Source organism: Talpa occidentalis, unplaced genomic scaffold, assembly GCF_014898055.3.
Source record: "Talpa occidentalis isolate TD23 unplaced genomic scaffold, MPIMG_talOcc4v2.1 talOcc4.10, whole genome shotgun sequence".
NCBI lineage: Eukaryota > Metazoa > Chordata > Mammalia > Eulipotyphla > Talpidae > Talpa > Talpa occidentalis.
In genome coordinates, this window is record NW_023600993.1 from 36,928,434 (window position 1) to 36,944,124 (window position 15,691).

General features: G+C 52.6%; 1 protein-coding gene across 2 annotated transcripts; it reads left to right on the forward strand.

Moving 5' to 3' along the window:
* The first annotated feature begins 352 nt into the window (after positions 1–352).
* On the forward strand, positions 353–13,991 carry ITIH3 (inter-alpha-trypsin inhibitor heavy chain 3). Of its 2 annotated transcripts, XM_037530524.1 has the most exons (22): positions 353–496; positions 1,121–1,141; positions 1,934–2,100; positions 2,183–2,287; positions 2,617–2,779; positions 3,336–3,449; positions 4,378–4,503; positions 4,759–4,875; positions 5,122–5,290; positions 5,880–6,005; positions 6,267–6,448; positions 7,534–7,719; positions 7,850–7,989; positions 8,653–8,807; positions 9,473–9,490; positions 11,140–11,163; positions 11,373–11,408; positions 11,546–11,659; positions 12,094–12,298; positions 12,961–13,133; positions 13,305–13,416; positions 13,743–13,991. In XM_037530524.1, exons 1-22 carry the CDS (start codon positions 404–406, stop codon positions 13,870–13,872), a joined length of 2,676 nt encoding a protein of 891 aa, XP_037386421.1. In that variant the 5' UTR covers positions 353–403; the 3' UTR covers positions 13,873–13,991. The 2 variants fall into 2 exon arrangements, with proteins under 2 accessions (XP_037386421.1, XP_037386428.1); XM_037530531.1 differs by lacking the exons at positions 9,473–9,490; positions 11,140–11,163 and having other exon boundaries at positions 8,653–8,823; positions 11,344–11,408.
* The last annotated feature ends 1,700 nt before the right edge of the window (positions 13,992–15,691 follow it).

The following is a 15,691-nucleotide window of genomic DNA, read 5'->3' on the forward strand; positions in this document are numbered from 1 at the left end:
AACCTTCAAAGGGTCATGAACAAGGACTTCAGCTGGGAAGATGCCTGCTTTGAGGTGATGGGTTTAGTTTGTGCCCTGGTTTCCTTGAGAAAGGAAGCCCTTTCCTTGAAAGCAGGGTCAGGGGCAATGATGCTGAAAAGTCCTGGGCCCATTTGCCAACACACAACTTCCGCTTCCCTGGAGCTGCAAGTCACCCAAATTTCAGGACTGAATTCCCGATACTGTTGACAATACCCATCAGGACCCCTAGGTAGGGGCAGGTCCAGAGCTGTTACTCCACCCACACCCTGGATTCCCGGAGGATCCTCCCTCCTCCCGCCCCCGGCTGTAGGTCACTGATCCCACTCGAAAAACAGCAGGCTCAGTCATATAAGGAGTGCAGTCTTGGCTTGCGTGCTCAGCAATGGCATTTGCCAGGTGGCCTCACCTCCTTCTGGCCCTGCTCTCCTGCTTGGTGGTCTCTGGCATCCCAAGAAGCCCTTCCTGGCCATTAGTGGTGAGTTTGCTCCCTCTTCACCATCTGGCCTCTCCAGTGGACAGAGGCCCCAGGCTGGGCAGTCCTCAACATGGGGAGAGGAGGCAGAAGGCCAGGCAGCGAGCTTCAGGAGACAGAGCTGGATGTTAGGGGGAACCGGGCTCCAGATCAGCTGTCTAACTCTGGGCAAAGTTCTTTAGTCTCCCTACACCTCTATTTCCCCACCTGGTAAACGGGCAAGGCACCATGTGCTTGTCTCACTGAAGGTATGAAGCCATCTCTGATATAAAGGCAGGGCTGACCTGAGCAAAATGGGGTGCCATGGGGGGCACTCTGGGAGGAGTTCCTAGTGCCTGGGGCCTAGGGACAAACCGTGAGAAGGGCTATGTGGGGCAGCGGGGAGTGCTGGGTTTGGCTCGCCTGCCCTTCTGCCCTGGATACCTCCCTCTCTGGACCTCAGTTTCCCCATCTGTTCAGAGCCCTTCCTACTCTGACATGTGGCTCTATGTCCAGAGGCCCCTCAATATCTACGTCAGAGTGTGTGTTGGGCTGTTACCACTGCACTGGAACCTCGGTACCGAGCCTGCTCCCAGATCACAGTGGCCTTGGCCTCGGTCTAATCTCTGTTTGTTTTTACTTTTGCAGAAACGGAGCCTCCCAGAAGGGGTAAGAACTTTCATCAGGGCAGGATGGAGCTGGTTGCTCAACATCTGAAGGGGTGGGCCTTAGTGACAGTTCCCTCTCAGCTGGCAAACAGCTCATGGCTACCTGGCCTGGCAGACCCATACAACTTCTAAGTGGTCCATCACACCCTCACAAAACACCTTTCTATCTATGTTTATCCCAGATGTCTTCCCAGAGTCTCCCTCAGCCCACCACCCACATTGGAAAGAGGGGGTGGGGGCATGCAGGTCCTCCCCACGCGCTGCTCTGGGCATGGGTTCTAAGTGCCTATTGGGAGAGTCAGGCGATGACCGAAGGATACAGGAGACAGGCAGGGGGTGTGCCCGTGCGGTTCTTTTAAAGAGGAGGCAAGAAATGTGAGCTGGAAGAGCTAAGGCAGGTGTTCCTGGTGCAAAGTATGGCTGGAGCGAGGAGTGAGCCGAGAAGGCAGGACCTGCCTGGAGGAACTCAGCCATGGAAGACTGTCCTGAGGGTGATGGGAACAGGGGAGAGCTTTAAGCGGGAGAAGGACAGGATCAGATTTGGTTTTCACAAGAACTTACTGGCTACAGTTTCACACAGACAGATGAAAGAACTGAGAATGAAGAGCAGCCATTGAAGCTGTGGTGTCCATTGAACCTGGGATCAAGGATGCCACCCAGCGTCTGACATGGGTGACTAGGAGAATGGAGGAGTCACTGACCAGACAGGGACTTTGGAAGCTGCAGAGGGTAGCTTGTGAGGGGCTGGAGTTCCGTGCTCACGCCTGCTGGTCACTACTCACCTCTGCCACAGGTGGTTAATGGCATCGAGATCTATAGTACCAAGATCAGCAGCAAGGTCACCTCCCGCTTTGCTCACAATGTGGTCACCACACGGGCTGTCAACCGAGCAGACACAGCCAAGGAGGTCTCCTTTGACGTGGAGCTGCCCAAGACCGCCTTCATCACCAACTTCACCTTGTAGGTGTCACCATGGCAGTCGGCTCTGGGATCACGAGGGGAGTCTGGCCCAGCATGAGCCCCTGACTCCCTTTTCCTGCAGGACCATCGATGGTGTTACCTACCCTGGGAACATCAAAGAGAAAGAAGTCGCCAAGAAGCAGTATGAAAAGGCCGTGTCTCAGGGCAAGACAGCTGGCTTGGTAAAGTAAGTGCAGGACCCACCTCCCCCCAAGACCTTGGGGAGAATATTTGGGCTATAAGGGCACAGCTATTATTATTATTATTATTATTATTATTATACAGTTACTACTATTATATTGTTATAATACATTTTAATACATTACACTATTATTACACCATATCACTATAGCAAAATATGTCCATCATTTTCACACTATCCCATTTTGAAATCAAGGCAACTGAGGATCAAAGTGATTAGAGGTCTTCCTCAAGGGGCTAAGACTTGAAACCAAGGCCCAAGCAGGACTGACTTGTGCAGGATTCAGGCAGTTGTTGTCTTGCACCCCTATTCAGGGCCTCTGGGAGAAAGCTGGAGAAATTCACCGTCTCGGTCAATGTGGCTGCAGGCAGCAAAGTCACCTTTGAGCTAACCTACGAGGAGCTGCTGAAGAGACACAAGGGCAAGTACGAGATGTACCTCAAGATCAAGCCCAAGCAACTGGTCAGGCACTTTGAGGTAATAGACAGCTCTTGCCACTCCTGTCGAAACCGCAGGCAGGGTGGGGGTGCTGGGGAGGGCTCCAGGGAAGAACCCAGAAGAGGAGCCCAGTTCCCACCATTTTGCTGAGGAGCCTTGGGGTGGCGTGTTGGGGGGGAAATAGAGTGTCTCTGGCTAGTGCAATGGGGGGCTAAGGGGAGGAGTTTGGGCTAGACCTGGCAGATCTAGGTTGGTTGTTGGGCCCTTGGAGGCAATATCAATGTCTCTCTCATGCTTGCAATTGGTTATGTGGGCAATTTTACCTACCTCAGAGCTGAAAGCCCAAGCAGACGCTTTAGTGGTGGAATGTGGGGTACCATTGGAAGGTGGTAGAAGAGCTTTGGGGTCAGAGTACCCTTTTCTAAGTCCTTGTGGTCATTTTCTTGATGGGACACACCAGGCTTGGCCATCACAAAGTTGTCTTAGAGACCGCCCCTGCACTGTGACTGGCCCATCTCCTGCCCCTCGGCCTTGTCCTGGAGGCCGGCCTCTGTACTGTCACTGAGTGACCCCTCCTCGCCTTTGACCATTTCAGATCCATGCAGACATCTTCGAGCCCCAGGGCATCAGCATGCTGGACGCTAAGGCTTCATTCATCACCAATGACCTCCTGGCCAGTGCCCTCACCAAGTCCTTCTCAGGGAAAAAGGTGGTGTAGACACTTCTTAGGCCTGGGGGGCAGGGGCAGGGTAACTGCCCTAGCAGGCACCAACCCTAGTGGGACATGTTGAACCCTAGGCTGGGCTGATGCAATGAGTAGAGAAAGATGCATCATCTTTCTCCATGGCTACTTCGGTCAGGCGTGAGGATGCTAGAGGCAGGGGGCTGCTTGCTGATTACTTGCCAGAGAAATTGGGGTCTCAACTATGCTGGCAGGTAGGGGAACCATCTTGAAGCCTGGTTGCATCCTATTTGATAAGTGAGGATAAGGGCGCCACAGGGAGTCATTTTGATGTATACTTTGGGGGGTGAAAGATGAAAGAGAATTTCATTCTTGGTGCTGGTGTTTGGCTCTGGTCCTCAAAATCCCCAACTATACCAGGGACCTTGCTAGTTATGGGCAAGGCGTGAATAAACGTTTGCGTACACAACAAACCTCAGTCACGTAGGACTTCCAGGTGAAGACCCCAGGAGCACACGCCCAGAGGGCTGCTGGCTTCTGCTGGGCAGTGCCCTGTCCTAGGCCTCTGGCCCTCTTGCTCCTGATCTCTTCCCTCCCCCACCTCCCCCCTCTCCAACCCATGCAATTCCACCCAACATGGTCACAGTGCATAACTCCCTTCCTTAAGTGGCTTCTTGCTGCTGAGCGCCAAGATAGGCTGAGCTAAAGGATAGTATACAGGGAGAGAGAAAACGGCTGAGTCAACAAGGCCTCTGCCTCCAAGGAGCCCTAGTCTCTGAGGGCCAGAGAAGTGCTCCAAAAAGCAAGCACATGCCGGATGTAGTGCCTAGGTGCCCTCCTACAGGTCCTTCCTCAGAAGGGCTATGCTTCTGCTCCCCAGGGCATCCCTGGGCTGAGGCCTGCAGAGGGCAGACCCTGGCCAAACTGAGCCAGTCCCTCCATCTTTCTCCCTCAGGGCCATGTATCCTTCAAGCCCAGCTTGGATCAACAGCGTTCATGCCCAAACTGTACAGACTCCCTCCTTGACGGAGATTTAACCATCTCCTATGATGTGAACAGAGAGTCTCCAGCTAACTTGCAGGTACCCACCAGCTGACTCCACTGCCTGCTCCATTTCCCATCGAAGTGGAGTAAGGGCTGTTGTGGGGAGGGGCTGCAGCTGAATCTAGTGCCCAAGGTCAAGTTTCCTGCACAGCAAGGGGATAGCAGGCAGTCCAGGGCTTTGGTGTGGCATCCCCAGTGGGTGGGAGAGCTCATCTTTCAATTGGGCTAGTAGATACAATGTGAGGTTGCTAAAGTGACATCAGCCTCCAGTCTCTCTCTCTCCCCTTTCCAGATCGTCAATGGCTATTTTGTGCATTTCTTTGCACCTAAAGACCTTCCAGTGGTGCCTAAGAATGTGGTCTTCGTGATTGATGTCAGTGGCTCCATGCTAGGTCGGAAATTAAGTCAGGTAGGTACTCCTCCTGTGCAAGTGGGGCAGGGAGGGAGGTAAGGTGTTTTTGTTTTTTGTTTTTAAAGTGGACAAAGCTGATATTTCTAGTAAAGAGGAGGAAGGGACAGGATAAAAGAAGGCACAAAGCATCTGGTCCCCTTTTTTGCAGACAGCGTGGGCCCACTGCCAACCTGGGCCAGCGCGGCTCCGGGATGTTTGCTGCTTGATCTCCCAGCCCTGGGCTGCCTGTCTTTCTCTTCTCAGACAAAGGATGCCCTCCTCAGAATCCTAGAGGACATGAAGCCAGAAGACTACCTGAATTTCATACTGTTCAGTACTGATGTGACCACATGGAAAGACAAATTAATTCAAGCCACCCCTGAGAACATCCAGGAAGCCAAGGAGTTTGTGAAGAGTATTAGGGCTTTAATGTGTAAGAGTGGGGGGGGAGAGCAGATGTGTCTAGTTGCAACTCTGCCTGAGGCGCCTCTTTCCCTCCTGCCTGGGGCAGAGGCTCTGTGGTCCCAACCCCTGCAGGCCCCAACACCTATGGCATTGGGGGTGGGGTTACCTAGGCTTGATCTTAAGATATCTTCTCTGTGGGAGTGGGAAACCCATTCTTTCTGTTTCTAACATATGATCTTGTCAAGATGAGACCACAGGGAACACTTATCCTTGGCTGTTTCTTATGGAAAAAAAACCACAGGTGACCTCTGTACTGCTCCCCACTGCTTTCCTCTTCCCATCGTAAGAAGAGTTACCCACTGTTTTCCCAATTGCTTTTATAATTACTTCACGCTGCCATCCTTCCGGCAGTTCTAAGAGGCCCATCCTTTTATCCCCGCTTGAAAAAGGCATTCATTCACCACTCCCTGATTCATTCAGTCACTATTTATCTTGCACCACCTGGTCTGGAGGACAGGGTTCTTGGGCACATGAGCAGGGCCTGCAGTTCCGACCTCCTTCATGCTGGCACCTGGAGGACTGCCTCCCATGGTGCTGTCTGTCTGTCTGTGAACTAGTAACCAACATCCATGACGGGATGATGACAGGCATCAACATGCTGAAGAAGGCCCAGGAGGAGAATCTGGTCCCACAGAGGAGCACCTCCGTCCTCATCATGCTGACTGACGGGGACGCGAATGTTGGTGAGGCAGACGGGTGTGGCAGAGTGCCTGGCTGTGGTCCCTGGCTCTGTAGTAGCTCTATCCAGGGTCCCCCACAGTCTGTGAGCCCCTCAAGAGCAGGGGCCTGCCTCCCCCAGCTAGGGCTCTCCATCCTCTGTCCCTATGGGTTCATGGCAATGATGCCACCAACTCCACATGTGCAATAGTCAGGCATCTCCAGACAGATCTAGTTCTGACATTGCCAGGGTTGTGGCTGGAGCACGGGCACCCCCTTCTCTGCAGGTGTAAGTAACCCAGAAGAAATCCAAGAGAAAGTGCGGAAGGCCATTGGGGGCAAGTTCCCCTTATATAACCTGGGTTTTGGCTACAGCATGAATTATAATTTTCTGGAGAATATGGCCCTGGAAAACAATGGATTTGCCCGGCGCATTTATGAGGATTCTGATGCCGATTTGCAGTTGCAGGTACGCCTTGTCGTGCGCGCCCCCAGAACGAGTGGCTCGTTACTCCCTCAGGTGCGGTTGCACCCTGAGATGAGTTCAGTTATTAGAAAGAGCTTTTGTGTGACTTAAAATAGACGTCTGGCTATTTCTTATCCACCTGCAATGGTTCTGATTTTGTCTTTGGGTTACCCATGAACAGACCTGCTTCCTCTGTAGGACTGCCAGACCAAACATAGTATGGCCTGTGTTTGAAAAAAAGAATTTTTGACACATTAAATGATATTTTAATGTAAACTTGCAGCAAATAGTGCATAGGACATTGTATTGGTTTGCTAGAGCTGCTGTAACAAAATACCATAAACGGGGGGGGGCTTAAATGACAGAAAGCCATAGCTTCACAGTTCTGGAGACCAGAGGGCTAGAATCAAGGTGCCCTTCTCTTCACATGGTCTTCGCTGTGCGTATGTCTGTTTCTATGTCCAAATTTCCCCTTTTGTAAGGACACCAGACACTGGATTAGGGCCCAACCAGATGATCTTATCTTTACTTGCTATCTTTGTGAGGATCCTCTCCCCAAATCAGGCCATGTCCCGAGGGCCCAGGGATAAGGACTTTAACATAGTGTTTTAAGGCAGAGTCAACCCATAGCAGACATATTTATGCCAATGATTTTCGGTTTATCTGACACTCATACTTAATTACATGGTGCTGTATTTGCTCTCTCTGGCAACCCCATTTCTCCCAGGGCAGGGACCTCATCTCCTGTCTGCAGTGGCCCCCAGGCCTTTATCCCTATCTGTCTCTGGGTGGCTGTGCTCCCACTCCACATCAACTTTCCTTTACATCTTACTTTCATTCCAACCGATGTTTCTTGAATACTTTCTATGTACTGACAACTCTGTCCTTCCTTTTCTGTTCTTCCCAGTCTCTACCCGGGGGATAGGGATGATGCCCACAAACTGCAGGGCAGAGTCAGGACACATGGACATGGAGATTAGAAGCCAGAACTAGATCAGCCTGGGGGACTCAAGGACTCGCTAAGGTGTCAGTAGGATACTGCCCACCCTGGAGGCCTGAGATGACCAGGTCCCCAATTTGGACTCCAGGGTTTCTATGAGGAGATAGCCAACCCATTGCTGACGGACGTGGAGATGGAGTACCCTACCAACGCCATTATGGACCTCACCAAGAACACTTACCAGCACTTCTATGATGGCTCCGAGATTGTGGTGGCTGGGCAACTGGTGGACAAGGACCTGAGCCATTTCAAGGCAGATGTGAAGGGTCATGGGGTAAGAAGGGGATGGGGAATCAGCACTGATAGGGCTCCAGCCTCCTGGCAGTGGTGGATCCTCAATAGAGCCCACCTGGTTCTCGGCCTCTAGCTCTCAATTTCCTCACTTCCTCCCATCCCTACTGCAGGCTGTCAATGATCTGACCTTCACAGAAGAGGTAGACATGAAGGAGATGGAGAAGGCCCTGAAGGAACAGGACTACATTTTTGGGGACTACATTGAGCGGCTCTGGGCCTACCTCACCATTGAGCAGCTGCTAGATAAACGGTGACCCTGGCCTACACTTCATATAGCCCAATCCCACACCCAGACCCCTGTAGGTGCTCAGCACATTCCTGTGTCCCTGTACTCATTATGCTCTGGGAAGTCCAAGAGTTGGAAAACTTAGCCATATGCCCAGGTGCACATCCAGCTGCCCTGCCCTCTTCTTGGCCTAGATCCACAGGATGCTTTTCCAGGGGCAGAGTCCAGTTTGGCATCTGGGGTTTAAGAGGAAGCCTGGGGGCACCTTAAGCATCCTGTTCCCTGCACCCAGCGTGGGCCAAAAGAGATGGTGAGGTTGCACACAGAGGGCGGAGCTTGGGCCCATTTGAGGGCCACATCTGCTTTCTTTTACATGGGACTAGACTGTAAGGCCTCTGACACAGGGTCTGGCAAGTGCTAAGAGTTCAGCTTGCAGACACTATTATGAGGGATTATGGCAGTGGCCATTTCAAGCCCCTCATATTTTATAGGTGGGAAAACTGAGAACCAGAGAGGAAACAGGGCTTGTCTACCTGTCCCAGGGATGGTGAACCAATCTTTTCTGAGGTCTAGTGGGCTCTACCCTAGGTGGAGGGCATCCCTGCACTGCCCATGGGGAGTCAGATCAGGAGAAGGCAGGCAAGGAGCTGATCTTGGTTGATCTTCCCATTCCACACCTCCCCATAGCAAGAACGCCCATGGTGAGGAGAAGGAGAACCTCACAGCCCAGGCCCTGGACCTGTCCCTCAAGTACCACTTTGTGACTCCACTGACCTCCATGGTGGTGACTAAGCCTGAGGACAATGAGGACCAGACATCCATCGCTGACAAGCCTGGTGAAGGTGCGTGTTGTCCAGAGTTTGGACCTTCCTTTAGGAACTGAGCCTTGGGTGCTGGGAGTTGGCCAGGTTGGAAAGATCCAGAACTGCTGAAGAGGGCCAGGGCCACAGGGTATTGAAGGAAAAAAGGCCAAAAGCTGGTGAGGGGGGTTGTAAAGGAGTGACGCTGTCAACATGGACAGTGAGGGTTGTGGGAAGAGGAGCTTCTGAGTCTCTAAAGGGATGTGAGTAAAGGGTCCTTGTAGGGTCCTTGTCAATGAAAGACTTAAGACACAGCATTGAAGGACTCAGACAAGGAGAAGCACTTCTAGCTGGAAGTTAGGCCTGGAGCAGGCACCTGGGGATTATGGGGAAAGAGACCTGAGAACTGGAGGCTGGGACCAGATCTGTTATATCAGCCCTGAGAAGGGAGTCCTGAGTGTCCCTGTAGCTGGGAAAGAAGGGTGGAAGGTGGGGGCTGGGGCCAGAGCCAGGGAGACAATGAGCTAGACCAGGCCACACTGTTGGCCTTCAGGAGCTCCTGGTTCCAGGGGGGATCCTATGGGGTCCTGCTGGCTGCTGGGAGACCCTCAGCTTAGGGCAGTTTGGCCAGGCAGCAACTCAGTTACTTCAGCCTGGATAACCAGGAGTCTGTGGCTTCTGATGCATTTCTCCTCTTTCTCTCTCAGGGTCTACGGATGCAGCAGGTGAGCTTTAGCCAGCAGCTAGGTGGGTATCCCAATAGGGAGACAAGACATTAGCCAAGGAGGTCTTTCCAAGCACAGGGAATGCCAACCCCAGGGAGGCACCCTCAGGACGCTTGGGCTCAGGTCTCAGTTCTGCTGCCAATTCACAAGTGACCTTGGGCCAGGCTCTGCCTCTCTCTGAGTCGCAAGGTCCTTGCCAGTTTATTGGGTGGGCTTCTCCTGCTCCAGGCAGGATAGTCAGTACAAACTACTCTGACCTCCAAAAATTTGCAATTTCCCATATCAAACACCAACAGTTAACCCCACAGCAATTCTCTGAGAGAGTCCTTGTATGGTTCCCGCTTTACAGTGAGGAAACTGAGGCAGAGAGAGATTAGATCTAAGCTTGAGGACTGTTGGTAGATGGCCAAGCCCGGATTTCATCCCAGGCAGGCTGAGTCCAGAGCCTGAGCTGGGATTCACAGCTCTCCTGTATCTCTCAGCATAAATTAGAGCCTCACCAGGCCTCTCCAGCCCCTGCCTGCCTGCCCCACCTCCTTCAATATGGGCTGTTCAATTTACACAGCACGTTGGGCTGGTCACTACTTTCCTCTCCGAGCAGCTCTGCCCAGGGTGCTGTCACAGCTGTGTGCCGCACAGGCACAAGCGTTTGTGTGTGGGGAGGTTACCTGCCAAGGACAAGACAACTTTGAGCCTCACCATACCCCAACTAGGGGTGAGTTCAGGGCCTACTGTGAGCTTTCCTTGTGACAGAGAAGTTGACAATCCAAAAACTTGCCTGTTGGCCACATCAAAATGCTGTGCCTTGGGCCTCCCCGGTGGCACAGCAGTTGAACGCTGGGTTGTGATGTTGCCCGCGGCCTCTGCAGCACCAGTTCGATCCCCAGCTGCTCCCCGGCCACCGATGGAGGGTCCCACATGGCGCGCAGACCTCTCCTGCCGCCCGCTGCTCCCCTCAGCAGTGTGCTTCGGTCCTTCTGCCTGCTCTGCTCCCCGCTCTGGCTCTGGTGAATTCTCTCACCCTCCCGCACTTCTGACTGTACTCAGTGCATGTATAAACAAAACAAACAAACAAACAAACAAATAAATAAATAAATAAAACATGCCTCTATAAAAAAAAAAAAATGCTGTGCCGTTGGCACTGAAAGTATTCCAGCCCTAGGGCCTTCCCTGGTGGCGCAAGGGGTTAAGACGCAGCACTATGAAGCTATTCGCAGCCATTGCAGCATAGGGTGCACCCCTATGTCACAGCAGACCTCTCCTGACTCGCCCGCTGCTCCCCTCAGCAGTGTATTTCAGTAGATCCTCCTGTTCTGTTCCCCACTCTGTCTCTAGTGAATCCTCTCACCACCCCCCCCCACCATACCTCTGGCCTGTGCCCCAGCTCTTGTATGCATAAATAAATAAATCTTTTAAAAAATAAAGAAAAGTATTCCAGTCCTAGAAAGGAGTCCCCTAAGTATCCCCCTTTTCTAAAACTTAAGCTTAGGGGTCACATCACATCCTTACTCTCTGTCTACTGGCTGCTAGGGCCCAGTAGTACTACTGGCAACTAGGGCCCAGTAGCCCCAAGACAGGCAGAAGGCTTGGGTTGGTGGAGGGAGGACCTCTAGACCTCATTCACAATGGCCTTTTGTCTTCTCTCATAGTGGTCTCCTCCAAGATCTACCCAGGTGAGTACATGTGGCAGCAATAGGCCCCACCCACTGCCCAGCCTAGCCCTGCGCCATTACCCTCTGGAGCCTTCCCTGAATTGGCTGTTCGGGAATGGGCAGATGTTAGAAGTTCTGGGGTTGAGAGGATCAGGGAGCAGGAAGGGTGGGGGATCTGGTGTCCCAGGGTTGCTTGTTCAGCTCGACCTTCTCTCCCTTTGCATCCACAGTCAGCTACCACAGACCTCAAACACCCTATTACTATGGTGAGTTCCTTGGCTCCTCCTAGGGTGAGGCTCAAAGTCCAGGGCTAGCACCTCATGCTTGTCCAGGAGGTAAGGGGAGTTTCCTGGAATAGTAAGAGGCCTCCAGAACTAGCCCCTTCTCTCTGATGTGCCCTCAGTGGATGGGGACCCCCACTTCATCATCCAAGTCCCAGAGAAAGATGATGCCCTCTGCTTCAACATCGATGAAGACCCAGGCACAGTGCTGCGCCTCATTCAGGACCCTGTCACAGGTGTGGGCTACAGGCTGGGGCTGGGGCAGGGGCTTTTTCTGGGAAGGTCTGGAGCCCCCCAAGGTGGGCACATGGACCATGTCCTCACTCTGCCCATAATGCATGCATCTCTATATGTAGATCACAGCCAGAGCCATCGACTTACTGAGTATTATCCCAGGGGCCAGGGGCACTGGGGAGATGTTTAGAGTTAAAGATGACCTGGGCCTGGGAGTAGGACCTAGCCTATGTCCAGGGAATGTTTTTCTCTCACCATTCCCTGGCCAGGAAAGGGGCAGATCCATGTGGGTCCTTAGCAACCAGTATGACCCAAGAGTGTCTAGGAGCAGACAGGGTTGGTCTCTCCTTGGGGCTTCCACTCTGCTATCTCCTAAAGCATATCCTTAAAGGCCAGCCTGGACTCAGAAGGTTTTGCTGCCCTGTCCCTCTGGCAGGCCTCACAGTTAATGGGCAGATCATTGGTGACAAGACAGGCAGTCCTCACTCTAATACCACAAAGACTTACTTTGGCAAACTGGGCATTGCCAATGCTCACATGGACTCCCGGATTGAGGTGACGCCAGAGAAGATCACCCTGTGGAATGGGGCTGTACGGAGCACCTTCAGCTGGCTTGACACAGTCACGATCTCGCAGGATGGGTATGGACACACTACTGGGTCTCCAAAATACTCTATGGTGGGAGAATCAGAGGAGGACTTGAGGGATTGAATAACTCCCAGGACAGGGGATCCACAGGGGTCATAGGAGAATCTGGTATCCTCAGAGTCTAGCCCCCACCCCAGGAGGGGATGGCCATGGCGGCCTTTAAACAATGTCTGGGCTCCCATCAGGGCCAGAATCAGAAGCTGGACAGTTCATACAATTGACCTTGAGGGAAGTGCTGCGTGGAAGAGGTCATTAAGTGGATCTAAAAATCTGATACTGACATTCCCCCCATGTGCATCTTCTCTGGCTGAATTTGCTAGTTCTCAAACTCCTCAGATTCTTTCATGTCTCCCAGAGTCTGTGAGTCAAGGGCAGGAGTGTTACTCCCACCGAGGCTCACAGGGAGCCAGATACTGAACTGGAACTAGATTGCAGGCTGTCAGACAGCCCCTTTCCGGCTTGTTAAGGAACACCCTCAGGGGAGGGTATATACAATATCCAGGAGGCGTCTTCTCTCCAACCCCCTTGACTTGGTCTCCAAAGTCTTGTGTTGTCAGGGGTCATGCCGGGGGAAGGTCCCACCAAGATACCCTTGATTCATGCGCTCAGCGCCAAGGACACTGGGCCCCAACTGCTGACCCCCTCTTTCCCCTAGGCTGTCCGTGACCATCAACAGGAAAAAGAACATGGTGATCTCCTTTGGAGATGGGGTTACCTTTGTGGTCGTCCTGCACCAGGTGTGGAAGAAACATCCTTTCCACCAGGACTACCTGGGCTTCTATGTGGTTAACAGTCGCCAGATGTCGGCACAGACACACGGGCTGCTGGGTATGGAATCTTCAAGCTTTGGGCTGCTCAGGCCCCATAGCTGATGGCAAATACTATGCTAGTCACCCCATTCCCAGCACACAATACCTCATTCAGCCTTTGCATCAAGCCAGTGGCCATGTCACCTGTGGCCAGGCCAGGGGCTGACTGTGTGAATGTTTTTATTCCCAGGACAATTCTTCCACCCCATTGACTTTAAAGTGTCTGACATACACTTGGGTTCTGACCCCACAAAGCCACAAGCCACAATGACAGTGAAGAACCAGCAGCTGAAGGTCACCAGGTGAGGGGCTCCTGACATCCCGAGTCTGCCCAGTAACAAGATAGGAAAGAGCTCTCTCTGGCCACACTCATAGACCTGGAAAGTGCTTGTCTTCTGCGGGGTACCCTTATTTCTCTGTGGGACCCTGTCTCCCTTGAGATTCCTCCTAATCAGGAAAAGGGCAAAATTGGCCCCCTAGAAGGAATAGCCATGTGACCTCCTTCTTGACAAAAGAGTTCTGGACTCCTAGAATTGGTAGCTTCACACCTCTTTTCAACCTTAGGGCCATGAGCCTAGCAGCCATCTTGCCCACCCTATGTATTGTGGCATCTCTTTCCTTTCTCCAGGGGCTCCCAGAAAGACTACAGGAAGGATGTCAGCGTTGGCACGAAGGTTGCATGCTGGTTTGTCCACAACAATGGGCAGGGGCTGATTGATGGTGTTCACAGTGACTACATTGTCCCCGACCTGTTCTGAGTAGGCGCAAGCCCTCCCCTGCTGAGACGGCTGGCCCAGCTTGCCTGGCATCTGGAACAGGGGAACAGAGTGGGGCCTAAGGGAGGGCCATGGCAATAAAACCTGAGGCGGAAGCCAGAAACCCCACTAGCCTTTGTGTCCTCTGTGAGCCCCTTCTCCAGGGGACAGGCAGCTGGCCCTGAGGCAGTTCAAAGGATGGCTGGCCGGTAGGAAGTTCCTGGGCCTCCCCCTGGTGTGGCAGAAAGACAGGGTTGGTTGGCGTGGCACTTCGATGAGTTAAATGGATGGTGGTTTGGAAAGGGGAAAAATCAAGAATTAACTCTAGCACAAAGGGGCTCTGGGAAATCAGGAAGGTCTGAGCACAATTTGGGGTATAAGAGAATCATACAAAACATCAGGGGCCCTGACTCAAGAGCTTTTATCAGGTCCGAGGATCCTTCTATGGCTTGGAAGCAGAGAATGTCCCAGGGCAGATGTCATTCATTCCTCCAATCATCTAGTTTTCTACCTGCTCTCTGTCCATTTGTCCATCTGCCTGCCCATGCCTCTGCCCATCCACTGTCCATTCATCAATCATCCATCCATCCATTCAGCAGACAAACTCAACATTCTGGGCCAGGATCTGGGGCTCACAGGATAGTAAATGCAGTCCCTGTTTGTGTGGGTGTCCCAAGTTTGCCTACAGCTGGGCTGGGAATCCCTGGGATCCTCCAATCAACCTTCACGGTGATCACTTGCTTCACCCCCACACAGTAAGTCCTGAGTGGTCGGGACTTCAGAGAGGGGAGCCTAGAGAAGAGGTCAGTCTGGACTATTCTCTCCTACCTGGATAACTATAACTGCCCTGTCAGGGGTCTTCCTGCCTCTAGAGGGAAATTTTTGCAAAGTAGAACTGATCACACCTTCCTGCCAAAATTCCTATAAATGACATCTCCCACCATTGCTCTTGAGACAAAGACAAATTAAATTGCCTTCCTATTGCCTCTCCAGCTTCATCAACCCCACATACCAGGTGCTTCCCCTTACTTTCTGGGTTCCAGGCACACAGGCTACTTCCAGTTCAGCAAACACAACCCAGAACCTTGTTTCTGCCGTTCTCTCTGCCTGATAGGCTAAGGGTTGTGGGCAGAGGACACCCCATTAAAGGAAGCAGTGGAGAGTTTCACTTTAGAGTAGGGGACACAGTAAAGCTGCAAGAGACTGTTGTCAGACTGGGAAGGACCATGAATGCCAGCTTTGGCAAAGGAGCACATCTCCTCCCTCCCACTCCAGGGCTCAGGCTCAGGGAGACTATGGTTTCTGCTCTGGCTGGGGTCCTGGAGACAGTAAGGGGGGGAAGGGAAACGTTTATCACCAGAGAGACCGCCAGGCAGCTGGGAAAGCTGGTGGGCTGCTCCAGGCAAAGGATCACCTGAGACGCAGCGCCAGGGCACACATGCATGGGGGAGATGGGCAGGAAGGCACACCTTAAAGGGGGCAGGTCTGCCACCCATTCAGTCCCTGGCCACTGAGGAGCCATGAAGCTTGAAATCAGTCATTTTGAGGTGGGTTTTCACATCTTTGAAATGGGAAGAAAGATCCTGTCAGATGTGAAAAGGCCCCATCATGATGGCTTCAGGTCCTCCTGTGGTGCCAGTCTTCATCCTCAGGGTCCAGGCTGCCTCCTGGCCCAGTGGGTTGGGAGAAAGGCAGGAGGAGACCCCAGTCGAAATTCTGTCCTTCCCCACAATACACAGGCAGGGAGGGCTTCCATGCAGACAAAACCTAGAGAGATTCTGTCCTCTCCTTAGTCCATGTCACCTTGACTGTGCTTATCCCT